We start from the raw sequence: 15,705 nt of genomic DNA, 5'->3' as shown, positions 1-15,705 counted from the left end.
TTAGTGATATCTGTGGGCCAGGGCATTGGCAACACCAGCCACCACCTTCTGAAACTCAGCCTGCAGCACCGGGGTGAATTCACTGCCATGGTGGCGAGCCAGCACAACCACCAGCACGTTGCCCAGGAGCTGTGTGGAAAGACATTAAGCAAGGGCAGGGTTAGTGCAGGTTAGTAAAGTGAAAGTTGCTCAGTCATGTCTGACTCTTTGCAACCCTATGGACTATACAGTCCACGGATTTCTCCAGGCCAGAATACTGGAGAGGGTAGCCTTTCCCTTCTCCAGGGGATCTTCCCAACCCATGGATAGAAGAACCCAGGTCTCCCACACTGCAGGCAGATTCTTTACCAGCTGAGCCACAAGGGAAGCACAAGAATACTGGAGTGGGTAGCCTATCCCTTCTCCAGCCATTCTTCCTGACCCAGGAATCGAACTGGGATCTCCTGCATTGCAGGCAGACTCTTTACCAACTGAGCTATGAGAGAATTCCAAGGTTAGATTCAGGGTATTTCAGTCTCATCCCAAGCTGTGACCGTAGGATATAAGCACAAGGATGACTGAAGTGAAGATGTTACTACTGATGTGTATCTACCTATATCTTCCTGAATATATATTTAGAAATGTTTCTCTCTTTCTAACTTAATCCAGAATTTGTTATCATTTTAATTATTTTGAATCATTTTAAAAAGCAATAGAACATTTATTCCTTGAAAGAAACAGATAAGGGGAAAATATTAGATACGATTTTTAAAGTTGATAAAATAATTTTTTTTTCAAATTAAACTCTCAAAATAAAAAGTATAATTAAAAAGAGGACATTGCAGACAACAGAGAACAAGAATGAATCAGAGGAAATGATGGTTGTGAGCAAAGAGGTTAAAAGAGTCTAAACGGTTCTGAGGAGTCCTTAGCACTCTAACCAGAATACCTCTTCTCCATTCTAAACTGTGTCCTGTCATTCAGCCTTCTCCCCATAACATGAGCTTGACCATAAAAAGAACAAGGAAAACACTGAGGACTCCACAAACTCACCCTGAAGTTCTCAGGATCCACGTGCAGCTTATCACAGTGCAGCTCACTCAGCTGAGCAAAGGTGCCCTTGAGGTCGTCAAGATGCTGCACGCCGTTACTAAAGGAGTCTAGCACCTTCTTGCCATGGGCCTTCACCTTAGCGTTGTTCATAACAGCATCAGCAGAGGACAAGTCCCCAAAGTGCTCAAAGAACCTCTGAGTCCAGGGGTAGACAACCAGCAGCCTAAGGGATGAAAACAGCACATGGTCAGAGGAAGTCAGCAGCTTTCAGAATCTCAGGGACGGCTCTGTCCTCACATGCCTAGGTGCCATTCACTCTCCTTAAACCTGTCTTGTAAGTGGGATACCTACCTGCCCAGGGCTTCAGCACCAACTTCATCCACTTTCACCTTGCCCCAGAAGCCGGTGACGGCAGCCTTCTCCTCAGCAGTCAGCATGGTGTCTGTTTGTGTAGCTGCTAGTGAACACAGTTGTGTCAGAAGCAAGTGTAAGCGGCAGCTGGCCCGGCTCTTCCTTTTATGCCCAGCCCTGCCTCCTGCCCTCCCTGCTTCTGTGAGCAGATTGGCTCGTGCCAAGTTGTGGTTCCACAGGGTGAGGCTTGAATGGTGATAGCCATACCTCTACTCTGTCTTCCTGGCACTGACTTGAGACCGTCAGCCCTCTTTCTGGGCATCTCAAGGTCTCAGTCATTCCAGCAATACACATTGCTACTAAAATCATCTTCCTTAGCAAGTTTGCTTGTAGAGATTTTAGAGTCACAACGAGGTAACCTCTTGGAACCCACCTCCTCAATTTTCTTATTACATAAATGAAGAATCCGGGCTCCAGAAAATGGAAAGGATTTTTCTACTATGATTCAACTTAAGACTATGTGGATGGATCATCTCCTGTGCCTTCAGAATATGCAAAAGAATTACAAGTACAGCCCGGATAAAACCTCTGCCCCTGTTCTAAATACGCATCTCTTTTGTTTGCTTGTTTGGGATTAATCGTTCTGGTATGAAAACAAATATTCATTTGCTTATCTACTCATTCAATTTTTTTAAATTTAATTTATGACCAAATAAATAATGATAGAAAAATAGAATAAGTATGGATTAAGAGATCCTGTGAAATACTTACTCCATTAATCTGTATGTGAAAACATAGAGACCTCTCCATGTAGTAAGAAATACAAATAAGTGAAAAATCAATCATAACCCCAAGGTTTCAATAACCCTGAGAGAGGTAATGTGTTCAAAGACTAGTAGAGGCATATAACTTGTTTCCTCATGGACTGACCTGGGAAAGTGTCTGGAAGAACAGAGAAGCTTCTCCATGATTTAAAAGGAGGGATAAAATTGTGGAAAGACATTCCAGCTTGAAGCAGATTATCTGTTTTCTTCCTCTAAGCCTCTAAGAATACTGTGTTCCTAAGAATTACTTCTATTTTATTCATCCATAATTTTGTTTTCTCTATATACTTTATACATTCTTTCACTAAAATTTATTCTTCATTACCTACAGCTTCTCATATATCTTCTCTCTTTGCCTCTCCTCTCACCCATATAATAAATCTTGTTACCTTCTTAGGCAAGAAAAAACTTCTGAGGTATAGAGGTCTGTTTCTTACTACCAGAAGATTCAATGAAAACAGCAAAAGCAACAAGCATTTCTGAGCTCAGCAGAACTTCAGAGTTCCCTGAGGTTCTCCTACTTTCTACCATCTCTACTTTCTGCATCTTCCCTTCTTATTCAATTTCTACTTCCTTTCAGTAAGGATAGGAGCATATATATTTACTTTCCATGATCTCTCTCCTTAGAACCTTCTCCTGATTCCGACAACTTGATGTCTAGAATCACCTCTCTCTCACCTTTGCCATCACTATCGAAATATGTTCAAAAAAATCTCTCTTGCTTTCAGCTCTATGTCTCTGTAACTCCAACTAATATATTTTTAGGGGAACTAGAAGGAAAGGACTTCTGCATTTCTAGTTGTTACAAAGAAATTCATAAACATCCAGCTTTCGTTACTCCATCCTCCAAAATATTTTTTCCGTCATTGCTAGGTAAATGAAGATTCCTCACCCCTTTGACCTGGCCCATTCCCATTCAAGCACTTGTACAAATTCATTCTGATATTTTCAGACATGTAGAAAAGTCTTGGCTCTTGCCTGGCTGTCTGGAAGTTAGGGCAGAATTATATGCCCACAAAAGATTATAGAGGTAAAAAATATAGAATTTAAACATTTTCAATTTATATACACTCTTTTCTGCAACCCTCAAACAAAGAGGCTCTAACTATTGGTCTATATTTAGAAAAAAATTTCCACATGTTGACTTCTGGGAAAAGAAGTCTTTCAAATATTTTCAATGTTAAAAACAAAAAGCTACATTTGGTTTGACCTTTAGGTTTTGCATTTCAATTTATTAAATTGAAATCTCCATTAGCTTTATCATTGTTTTATATTTGTACTATTTTAAACACCCTAATTCACACCTCTGATATCAGAGGTCAGGCATATGTGAGTGAGTGAAAGGACTTCTTCTGGGAAACTTTGGACATCTCTCTTTAGGATGTTTGTGTTATGGAAAACTCACAGAACTTACTAAATAATAATATAATTTATTCCTATATTTCCTTGTAAAGGAGCCAAATTGTCAGGGCTACAATTTTGCTGTCTTGACTGACAGAAATTAGCATGTACTTAAAGACTTCCTGTATCTCTTTTTTTTTTAATCTTCAGAGATAATTTCCCTAATTCATTTGCTCTGAATTAATTATTTTTAAATATTTTATCTATAATATTATATTAGTTTGAGGTGCACAGCATAGGGATTCAGTATTTTTAAGGACTGTGCACCATTTACAGAGAAGGCAGTGGCACCACACTCCAGTACTCTTGCCTGGAAAATCCCATGGATGGAGGAGCCTGGTGGGCTGCAGTCCATGGGGTCACGAAGAGTCCAACATGACTGAAGCGACTGAGCAGCAGCAGCAATACGCATTTAAAGTTGCAATAAATTATTGACTATGTTTTCTGTTCTGTACAATATATCCTTGTTGCTAATCTACTTTATACACAGTAGTTTGTATTTCTTAATCCCCTACCACTATCGTGACCCTCCCCTCTCCCCATGGGTAAATACTAGTTTGTTCTCTATACCTGTGAGTTTGTTTCTGCTTTGTTATATTAATTTGTTTATTTTGCTTTTTGTGTTCCATGTAAAAGTTGCAACATACAAGATTTTGTCTTTCTTTGTCTGATATTTCACCAAGCATAATATCCTACAGGTTCATCCAAGTTGTTGCAACTGGAAAAATTTCATTCTTTTTTATACCTGAGTAATATGTAATACTCCAGTATACATATGTGTGTGTGTATGTATAAATATATACAAATTCTACTGTGTCTTCTTTTTTATGTCTTCCTTTGCCATGCATGGTCTATGAGTCCCACTTTTGTACTGATTGCTGCTGCAGCCACCATCATGCAAGTCTCAGAGCAAGAGTTGTTGCTGTCTTTCACACTTGCTACTTGGTATGATTAAAGAGTGAAATGGGTTTTTCCTTCTAATTCTGCAGGGACAAGTCTGAAAGTTTTTATTAGACATCAAAAGTTCAGGCAAAAATAAGGAAGAGTGAACAGTTATATAAATGGGGTTATGTTCAGAGCCTAAAGTGCAAATCCAGGCCACCACTAAAAAGTTTTGGAATGCTTCTTAGGCCCACTATCATCTTCACCATCGTGAGCTTTCTTGGACTCTGTGAAGGGATCCACAGCATGTCTGCTCTACTTCGATTAAAGCCCTGTTGAGCATACATACACATGCACAAACTCACACAAGTCCACAGAGAGAGAGACATTTTTTCTTTCTTTTCCTTTATTGCAGTCTGGCAAGGTGACCTAATTCCTAATGTTCTATACCAGGATGAGCCTATTCTGAGTATAATTAAGAGGATGAATATTGACTTTCTTCAGGAGAATCATGACATTTCATTCAGAGATGTGTGGTTTCATCATTTGGTTCAAAAATTTCCATTCAGCTAGAATTCTTTTGTACGTGCTCTGCTGTTCAATTTTTAATTACCCAAGTAGAATATTTCAGCGATCTAATCTATATTTTCTGGGTAAAGTAGATATTTTCTTCAGTTATTTTCCATTAGCATTTATTACAAGATAAAGCAGTTATTTACTCTTTTTCCCCAGATGTGCAATATCTTAATTACCTCAGTTTTAGCACTGTTTCAAAAATAAAGTAAAATAAAATAAAACAACAACAAATAATGCTTTGTGAAGAGCAGAACTCATAGATGTCATAAACAGAATAGTTTAGGAATGTTGTAGTCTAATTCATGTTTAAAAAGGTCAAATTTCTTTCTAAAAACAGTAAAATCAATAGAGCCATAATTTTGATAAAATATACCCTAATTATTACAGACCAGTTAGTGTCTGCTTATCAATTCCACATTAATATTTCCCCCACTGGGCTCAGATTTTAATTCTTTCAGAATTAGCTTTTATTTACCTCAAAAGCGGGCTATGGTCTTGATTTATCAAGAACAAAGATGCAGTCTTATCTCAAGTAAAATTTGAAAGTGTATGTCTGGAAAGGCAGAATCATGGCTTCAGACTGGGCACCCTTGACAGATACATAAGTCATTAATTCCCAAAGCCAACTTTCAGAGTACTTCTCTGAGGCTTAAGAGATAGAAAATCTAGAATAGCATCCTAAATTCCCATGACATTTAATTGGCTGATTTTAAAATGATTATGAAAATCTATGTACAAAATTACTTACTTCTCGCTCTCTCCCCTCTCCTCTTCTTCCCTCCCTTTCTCTCTCTCTGACTCTCTGTGTCTCCCTCTCTGCCTCTGTTCTTCTCTCCTTGCCTCTGGTCTCTTTCCATCTTTCTTTCTTCCACACATACCCCATTTGCATTAACACATACTGAACGTGATCAATAAAGCAACATGATAGGGAGGAACTAGAAGTAACTATTGGGTAAATTATCAAATAAAATAAAATATTCAGGAATTAATTTTACTCTTAGACTTTTACAGAAGCTCCACTTTAACAAAGAATGACTTCCCTTGACCTCCTCACTCCCAACGTGGAGACACCAACACCAGCAATACAGCAACTGTTTGAACTTGATCCAAGTCCCACCCCAATGATGTTCTCCTGAATTCTCCAGTATTGAGATTTGCAGTCCCAACTTCTTGTCTAGACTGATTGGCCAGTTCCAAAGGTGAAGGAACAAAAGAGAGTACAGTAAGTTCTTCAGATATTCATAAAACTTTTATGAACATGTAGAAGGAGAAGGGTACTTTGTTTTCTCATTTGAGATTGTGAAACTCACAGTCTCCCCATACACTCTTTCAAATCTTTTGAAAATCTCTTTGTCTCCTAATGTCTAATTTTATGATGACGTTTCTGTGCTCAAGAATGTGAAAGGAAACTTTCCAACATTTTCCTGAGATGTCTCTGTTTCCATGATGTGACCCTGTGGTTTGTAAACCTAGTGTTGGGGTGTAAAGGATTCTCTGTGCCTACTATGTATAATGACATGGGGAAAAAAACAAGTAAATATTTAAAAGCTCATCTGCCTTCAGATAATTCAAAATATATTTGTGAAAAAGTGAACTGTAATGTATTGTCTATAACCTGGTAGTAAGATAAAGTTATTCTAAAAATACATTTTATAGAAGGAAGCAACATGTTCTGTTTCGGGTAGTCAAGCCTAAGTTTAATCAACAGGAGCATGAAATGGATTTAAAGAAATGCATGCAAGTTAGAAGGTTCTAGAAGTCTTCCAATTTTACATATGACAAAAATAATTTCACAAGGGATAGTTAGGGAGTTTGGGATGGACATATACACACTGCTATCTTTAAAATGGATAACCAACAAGGTCTTACTGTATAGCACAGGGAAGTCTGATCAATGATATGTGCCAGCCTGGATGGGAGGGAGTTTGGGGGAGAATGGAAAAAAAAAAAAAAAATATATATATATATATATATACACACACACACACATATATATGGTTTAGTCACTTTGCTGTGCACTTATACTATCACAACAGTTTTAATTGGATATATTCCAATATAAAATTAAAAGTTAAAAATTTTCTAAAGATATTGTACTACCTATAATCAGAAAGCAAACATCTAATCAGTGATTTACTTTCCTGTGTGCTTCTTCATTGTATATTGTAGCACTAACATCAAAGAAACACTGTGTGATAGCCTATTTTTAAGATCATCCTCTACTCCCAAGAGTTTTGACACAAGAAATGATTGTTCATCCATTGATTATTTCATTTAATAAGTGTACACTTACTGTCTATGGTGGATTTGATGTATAAGACATGGTAATCATGTAGGATAGTACAAAAGACAGAAGCCCTTATACAGCACACAGGGTGAGTATGCTAGAAGAAATGTGAAATTTTGGAGTGGGAGGGTTTGGAAGGATTTCTTTAGGCAATACTGGAAATTTCACTGATGCCAGTGTCGAAAGATTCAAGCAAGTGTTATGTGAGCACTGAGCTTTACCTGAAATGGGAGGTTGGGGTTAATTTTGGAGGATTTGGGGGGCAAATGGGAGAGGGAGATTATGCATTAGATTGGGAACAGCTGATGTAATGTATCACCATTGCCTACAATGTGCACGCAAGGGAAGTATGGAAAAAGGAAACGTTAATAAAGGTTTCTTGAGCAATCATTATGTCTCTGATTGAGCACATTATTTCTTGAGTAATTAGTGGATATGGATCAGAATTAGCCTGAAGTTTCTGTCTAGGTTTTCCATGAGCCCCTGTAATGCCATTATCCTGTGTATATTTCAAGCCTTCTTAATAGTTCTTATGCTTTGAGGCAGACGCTTCATCCATTATTGACTATGTGAGGTACCTTCCTTTTCTCATTCCCCTTGTTCTCTCTGTATTAGACACAAAGGCTCCCTATCTATAGACCCTTAGGGACTTCCCCATATCCTTAGAGGGGGAAAAAAAAATTAGTAAACTGAATCAGGAAATTGAGCTGAAACTTCTTTATTAGGCAGAAGCCATACCATTGAAGGTGGATATTATTTCCCCAAGTTCAGAAGATAAATTCTGGGGAAATACTGGGACTTTCCCAACAGTCTAGTGTTTACGGCTTAGTGTAATGCAGGGGGTGAGGGTTCTATTTCTGTTCAGAGAGCTAAGATCCGACATGCCTTGTGGCCTGAAAACAGGAACATAAGAAACAACAGAAGCACTATCGCAACTGAAAAATGACTTAAAAAGTTAAATTGTAAAAAATAGAAGAATCTAGGGAAATAAAGTCTTCCAATTGCAGAGTCAATTCTTAGGCAGACTGATAAGGAATCCAGGGTGCTCAAGGGGTCTGGAGCTCTCAAGGAGGAGAAAAGGACAAATTTTTTTTCTAGATTGCTTTGTCTTAGTCACGTAAGACATTTTTTCTTAAACTCTGAGTTGTTATGACAACAATCTTTAAGACTAACTCTCTTTAAACCCAGAGCTCTTTAAGCCCATGCATAACCTAGGTGGTTAAAGCAAGGGTAAAGGACTTCCTTGGTGGCTCAGACAGTAAAGAATCTATCTGCAATGCAGGAAACCTGGCTTCGATGCCTGGGTTGGGAAGATCCCCTGGAGGAGGGAGTGGCAACCCACTCCAGTATTCTTGCCTGGAGAATCCCATGGACAAAGAAACCTGATGGACTCCATGGGGTTGCCAAGAGTGGGACACTGACTGAGCAACTAACACAGACACAAAGAGGCCTATTTACTAGATGAAGGACAAAGAAGGAAGTGGCATCAAGTCCTGTTTCCGAGCCTATTCTTAATGATGGTGCCACTGCAGGATACATTCATGGTTTAGGTATTCTCCTTTGTGCTGGATGTAGTATCAGTGGCCAAGTCTCTTAGAGAAAGACTGATTGATCTTTACCAAACCTCTTATGTAACTCAAGTGATTAGATCTTACTTTCCAAACAAGAAGAGCATGAGAAGCCAACAGAAACCTAGAAGACTTAAGTCCTTTTAAAACATACTGCTTTCCTACCTCCCATCGTTTGTCTTGTTTAAAAAAGTAGAGGGTCCCTTTCAATAGTCCATTTTCCTCCATTTTAGTTACACCAGAGACAGAGGCCTTACATGGACTTGTTTGCTCCTAAGATTTGCTTGGAGAAATGAGTGGAGCTGCTTTTTTTACAGCTGGAATTTGGGAACCAGACAGTGCAGTGTTCAGGACCTGCAGATCAGTATAGGGTTATCTATGCTGTTTTGCCATAGTAATGCCGTTCATAAACATTTTAATCCTTATTTTTACCTCATCAAAGTGTTAAGAAATTTCTGTTTGGCAACAAACTTCCTAATTTTAAAGTTAGGCTCAAAATATACTTTAATTGCTGAAAAAGTCAGTCCAAGGAATAAGGCTGACCTTCTACCATGGCTTACCTGGTAGCTCAGATGCTAAAGTGTCTGCCTGCAGTGTGGGAGACCCAGGTTTGATCCCTGGGTGGGGAAAATCCCCTGGAGAAGGAAATGGCAACCCACTCCAGTACTCTTGCCTGGAAAATTCCATGGAGAGAAGAGCCTTGTAAACTACAGTCCATGGGGTCACAAAGAGTCGGACATGACTGAGTGACTTCACTTCACAAAACAATTCATCTTTCTCAAGGGTATGTTTTTCCTTAACTTTGTACTAATGATTATATAATAACAAGCATCTTGCTTGAGAACCTCGTTCTCCTTCTTAAGATCCTTCTGATTAATCCTGTTATCTTAAAATGTATGGTGTGAGAGAGGGTTTGATAAGACCTTTCTATTGTTAGTAACCAGTGGAAAAAGTGTATAAGGTCTTGATAAGACTAGCTAGTAGGGCACTCTCCAGTTCCCCTTCTGATGTCTATTTCAAAAGCTCTCTCTGTCCCTTTTTCACTGTAATAAAATTTCTGTCACGCAAAAGCTCTGAGTGATCAAGCCTCTTTTCTGGCCCCAGATTGAAATTGTCTCCTCTGGAGGTCACAAATCTGACACTGTTCACTGTTCACTTCAGTTCAGTCCCTCAGTCATGTCCAACTCTTTGCGACCCCATGAATTGCAGCACACCAGGCCTCCCTGTCCATCACCAACAACCCGGAGTTCACTTAGACTCACGCCCATCGAGTCAGTGATACCATCCAGCCATCTCATCCTCCGTCATCCACTTCTCCTCCTGCCCCCAATCCCTCCCAGCATCAGAGTCTTTTCCAATGAGTCAACTCTTCGCATGAGGTGGCCAAAGTACTGAAGTTTCAGCTTTAGCATCATTCCTTCCAAAGAAATCCCAGGGCTGATCTTCAGAATGGACTGGTTGGATCTCCTTGCAGTCCAAGGGACTCTCAAGAGTCTTCACCAACACCACAGTTCAAAAGCATCAATTCTTTGCCGCTCAGCTTTCTTCACAGTCCAACTCTCACATCCATACATGACTGCTGAAAAAACCATAGCCTTGACTAGACGGACCTTAGTCAGCAAAGTAATGTCTCTGCTTTTGAATATGCTATCTAGGTTGGTCATAACTTTTCTTCCAAGGAGTAAGCATCTTTTAATTTCATGGCTGCAGTCACCATCTGCAGTGATTTTGGAGCCCCCCAAAATAAAGTCTGACACTGTTTCCACTGTTTCCCCATCTATTTCCCATGAAGTAATGGGACCAGATGCCATGATCTTCGTTTTCTGAATGTTGAGCTTTAAGGCAACTTTTTCACTCTCCTCTTTCACTTTCATCAAGAGGTTTTTAGTTCCTCTTCACTTTCTGCCATAAGGGTGGCATCGTCTGCATATCTGAGGTTATTGATATTTCTCCCAGCAATCTTGATTCCAGCTTGTGTTTCTTCCAGTCCAGCGTTTCTCATGATGTACTCTGCATAGAAGCTAAATAAGCAGGGTCACAATATATAGCCTTGACGTACTCCTTTCCCTATTTGGAACCATTCTGTTGTTCCATGTCCAGTTCTAACGGTTGCTTCCTGACCTGCATACAGATTTCTCAAGAGGCAGGTCAGGTGGTCTGTATTCCCATCTCTTTCAGAATTTTCCACAGTTTATTGTGAACCACACAGTCAAAGGCTTTGGCATAGTCAATAAAGCAGAAATAGATGTTTTTTCTGGAACTCTCTTGCTTTTTCCATGATCCAGCAGATGTTGGCGATTTGATCTCTGGTTCCTCTGCCTTTTCTAAAACCAGCTTGAATATCAGGGAGTTCACGGCTCATGTATTGCTGAAGCCTGGTTTGGAGAATTTTGAGCATTACTTTACTAGCATGTGAGATGAGTGCAATTGTGCGGCAGTTTGAGCATTCTTTGACATTGCCTTTCTTTGGGATTGGAATGAAAACTGACCTTTTCCAGTCTTGTGGTCACTGCTGAGTTTTCCAAATTTGCTGGCATATTGAGTGCAGCACTTTCACAGCATCATCTTTCAGGATTTGAAATAGCTCAACTGGAATTCCATCACTTCCACTAGCTTTATTCATAGTGATGCTTTCTAAGGCCCACTTGACTTCATATTCCAGGATGTCTGGCTCTAGATGAATAATCACACCATCATGATTATCCAGGTCATGAAGATCTTTTGTGTACCGTTCTTCTGTGTATTCTTGCCACCTTTTCTTAATATTTTCTGCTTCTGTTAGGTCCATACAATTTCTGTCCTTTATCGAGCCCATCTTTGCATGAAATGTTCCCTTGGTATCTCTAATTTTCTTGAAGAGATCTCTAGTCTTTCCCATTCTGTTCTTTTCCTCTATTTCTTTGCATTGATCACTGAAGAAGGCTTTCTTATCTCTCCTTGCTATTCTTTGGAACTCTGCATTCAGATGCTTATGTCTTTCCTTTTCTCCTTTGCTTTTTACTTCTCTTCTTTTCACAGCTATTTGTAAGGCCTCCCCAGACAGCCATTTTGCTTTTTTGCATTTCTTTTCCATGGGGATGGTCTTGATCCCTGTCTCCTGTACAATGTCACGAACCTCATTCCATAGTTCATCAGGCACTCTATCTATCTGATCTAGGCCCTTAAATCTATTTCTCACTTCCACTGTATAATCATAAGGGATTTAATTGAGGTCATACCTGAATGGTCTAGCAGTTGTCCCGACTTTCTTCAATTTCAGTCTGAATTTGGCAATAAGGAGGTCATGATCTGAGCCACAGTCAGCTCCTGGTCTTGTTTTTGTTGACTGTATAGAGCTTCTCCATCTTTGGATGCAAAGAATATAATCAATCTGATTTTGGTGTTGACCATCTGGTGATGTCCATGTGTAGAGTCTTCTCTTGTGTTGTTGGAAAAGGGTGTTTGCTATGATGAGTGCATTTTCTTGGCAAAACTCTATTAGTCTTTGCCCTGCTTCATTCCACATTCCAAGGCCAAATTTGCCTGTTACTCCAGGTGTTTCTTGACTTCCTACTTTTGCATTCCAGTCCCCTTTAATGAAAAGGACATCTTTTTGGGTGTTAGTTCTAAAAGGTCTTGTTGGTCTTCATAGAACCATTCAACTTCAGCTTCTTCAGTGTTACTGGTTCAGGCATAGATTTGGATTACTGTGATGTTGAATGATTTGGCTTGGAAATGAACAGAGATCATTCTGTTATTTTTGAGATTGCATCCAAGTACTGCATTTCAGACTCTTGTTGACCGTGATGGCTACTCCATTTCCTCTGAGGAATTCCTGCCCACAGTAGTAGATATAATGGTCATCTGAGTTAAATTCACCCATTCCAGTCCATTTTAGTTCGCTGATTCCTAGAATGTTGACGTTCATTCTTGGATCTCTTGTTTGACCACTTCCAATTTGCCTTGATACATGGACCTGACATTCCAGGTTCCTATGCAATACTGCTCTTTATAGCATCGGACCATTCTTCTATCACCAGTCACATCCACAGCTGGGTATTGTTTTTGCTTTGGCTCCATCCCTTCATTCTTTCTGGAGTTATTTCTCCACTGATCTCCAGTAGCATATTGGGCACCTACTGACCTGGGGAGTTCCTCTTTCAGCATCCTATCATTTTGCCTTTTCCTACTGTTCATGGGTTCTCAAGGCAAGAATACTGAAGTGGTTTGCCATTCCCTTCTCCAGTGGACCGCATTCTGTCAGACCTCTCCACCATGACCCGCCCATCTTGAGTTGCCCCACGGGCATGGCTTAGTTTCATTGAGTTAGACAAGGCTGTGGTCCTAGTGTGATTAGATTGACTAGTTTTCTGTGAGTATGGTTTCAGTGTGTCTGCCCTCTGATGCCCTCTTGCAACACTTACCATCTTACTTGGGTTTCTCTTACCTTGGGTGTGAGGTATCTCTTCATTGCTGCTCCAGCAAAGCGCAGCCACTGCTCCTTACCTTGGATGAGGGGTATCTCCACACCACCGCCCTTCCTGACCTTCAACCTGTGATAGCTCCTCTAGGCCCTCCTGCACCTGTGCAGCCACAGCTCCTTGGACATTGGGTTGCTCCTTCCTGCCGCTGCCTCTGGCCTTGGGCGCAGGGTTGCTCCTTCCAGCCGCCACCCAGGCCTTGGACGCAGAGTGGCTCCTCTCGGCCGTCGCCCCTGACCTCGGACATGGGGTAGCTCCTCTCCGCTGTGCTTAGTGCGGCAGTTGCGGTTTCCGCCTGTGCTTAGCGCGTTGGTCGTGGCAGCCTCACTGTAAGCTATCACAGTGTTCATCCACTCAAGGAATTCAAATAGGGCTCTGTAATAACCTCAGTTCAGTTCGGTTCAGTTCAGTCGCTCAGTAGCGTCCGACTCTTTGCGACCCCATGAATCACAGCACACTAGGCCTCCCTGTCCATCACCAACTCCCAGAGGTCACTCAAATTCCCGTCCATTGAGTCAGTGATGCTATCCAGCCATCTCATTCTCTGTAGTCCCCTTCTCCTCCTGCCTCCAATCCCTCTCAGCATCAGAGTCTTTTCCATAGAGTCAACGCTTTGAATGAGGTGGCCAAGTACTGGAGTTTCAGCTTTAGCATCATTCCTTCCAAAGAAACCCTAGGGCTGATCTCCTTCAGAATGGACTGGTTGAATCTCCTTGCAGTCCAAGGGACTCTCAAGAGTCTTCTCCAACACCACAGTTCAAACACATCAATTCTTCGGCACTCAGCCTTCTTCACAGTCCAACTCACACATCCATACATGACTACTGGAAAAACCATAGCCTTGACTAGACGGACCTTAGTTGGCAAAGTAATATCTGTGCTTTTGACTCTACCAGTATTTTGCCAAGGAGCTGTGTGGAAGGAATAAAAAAAAACAAGGACATAGTTAGCAGAGGCACCCAATTTGGACTAAAGAGTATTTCAGTCTCATCCCAAGTTGTGCCGCTAGAATATAAGTAGAAAGATGGCTGAAGTGTAGGTGTTACTACTGATATGAAGCCACCTATATCAGCCTGAACTTGTTCTTAGAAATGTTTCTGCCTTTCTGCCTTAGTCTGTTATCATTTATTATTCTTTTGAACCATTTCAAGAAGCAATGCATCATTTTGTCTTCCTTGCTTTGAAAGGAAGAGGTAAGGGGAAAGAATGAGATAATATTTTAAGTGACTTAAAATATAAAAGTGTTTTTAAACACTCAAAATGTTTAAATAAAAAGAAGATATTGTAAAGAACAAACAGAAAAAAAACAAGATTGGGTAAGAGGAAATGATGGCTGGGAACAAAGAAGGTAAAGGAAATGAAATGGTCCTGAGGAATCCATAGTGATGTAACCAGAATACCTCTTCTGCATTCTGAACTGTATCCTGCTGCTTAACTCTCTCCCCATGATAGAAACTTGACCACAAAAAAAAGAAAAAAGATGGAGAATATTAAGGGTCCCGTAGACTCACTCTCATGTTTTCAGGACTGACATGCAGCTTCTTATAGTGCAACTCACTCAGCAAAGCAAAAACTCCCTTGAGATGGTCAACATGCTTCAGGCCTTCAGTAAGGAAGACTAGCACCTTCTTATCATAGGCCTTCACCTTAGCATTGCTCATAACAGCATCAGCAGAGGGCAAGTTCCCAAAGGACTCAAAGAACCTCTGAGTACAGGGGTAGACAACCAGCAGCCTAGGGGGTGAAAACAGCATAAGGAAGGAGGGAATCAGTGCCTGCCAGAGTCTCAGGCAATGGCTCTGTCACCACACACCCAGCTGACATTCACTGTCTGTCAGCCTGCCTTGTAAACTGAATACCTGCCTGCCTAAGATTTCAATACCAACTTCAGCCACTCTTGTTCCACAGGGCAGTGACAAGTATCTTTCTCCTCAAGAGTCAGATACACCATGATGTGTGTTGCAAGTTGTGTCAAAAACAGGTGTAAGCAGCAGGGGCCCTGGTCTTCCTTGTGAGTCCCACCCAGCACCTTGCCCTCTCTGCTTCTGAGAGTAGATTAGTCCAGGGCATAACACAAGTTCATTGGCTTGGGGGATGTAAGATGCACTCCTCTTCCTCAGTGCCCTTCATCTGTGATTGGCAGATCCAGTGTGTCTAGACTCAGAAACTCTGCTCTCCCTGTTCTTGTTTCTTAGCTTCATTTCCTTCATCCTTCCATTGCCTCTACAAATATATTCCCAGTTTCATTTATGCATAAATATTTTAGTCTAATTTTGAGTAATGCATCTTACAGTTTAAGCCTATGAATCACAGTTTATCTATGA

The 15,705-nt window shown here is 40.6% G+C and overlaps 2 protein-coding genes across 2 annotated transcripts; both read right to left on the bottom strand.

Annotated features, from left to right (window-relative positions):
- On the bottom strand, positions 1–1,469 carry HBB (hemoglobin, beta). Its single transcript, NM_001097648.1, has 3 exons — positions 1,384–1,469; positions 1,033–1,255; positions 1–129 (listed from the first exon to the last, which is right to left on the bottom strand). Exons 1-3 carry the CDS (start codon positions 1,467–1,469, stop codon positions 1–3), a joined length of 438 nt encoding a protein of 145 aa, NP_001091117.1.
- A 13,339-nt stretch (positions 1,470–14,808) lies between these two features.
- LOC114118426 (hemoglobin subunit beta-1/2-like) lies at positions 14,809–15,332 on the bottom strand. The gene is given in 4 exon segments (XM_027979450.1): positions 14,809–15,115; positions 15,245–15,277; positions 15,279–15,298; positions 15,300–15,332. Coding segments are annotated over 4 exon segments (330 nt in total). The 3' UTR covers positions 14,809–14,871.
- Between the last annotated feature and the right edge of the window lie 373 nt (positions 15,333–15,705).

This window comes from Ovis aries, chromosome 15, assembly GCF_016772045.2.
Source record: "Ovis aries strain OAR_USU_Benz2616 breed Rambouillet chromosome 15, ARS-UI_Ramb_v3.0, whole genome shotgun sequence".
NCBI lineage: Eukaryota > Metazoa > Chordata > Mammalia > Artiodactyla > Bovidae > Ovis > Ovis aries.
The sequence above is the reverse complement of the archived record's forward strand: the minus strand, read 5'-3'. Positions and strand labels throughout refer to the sequence as shown.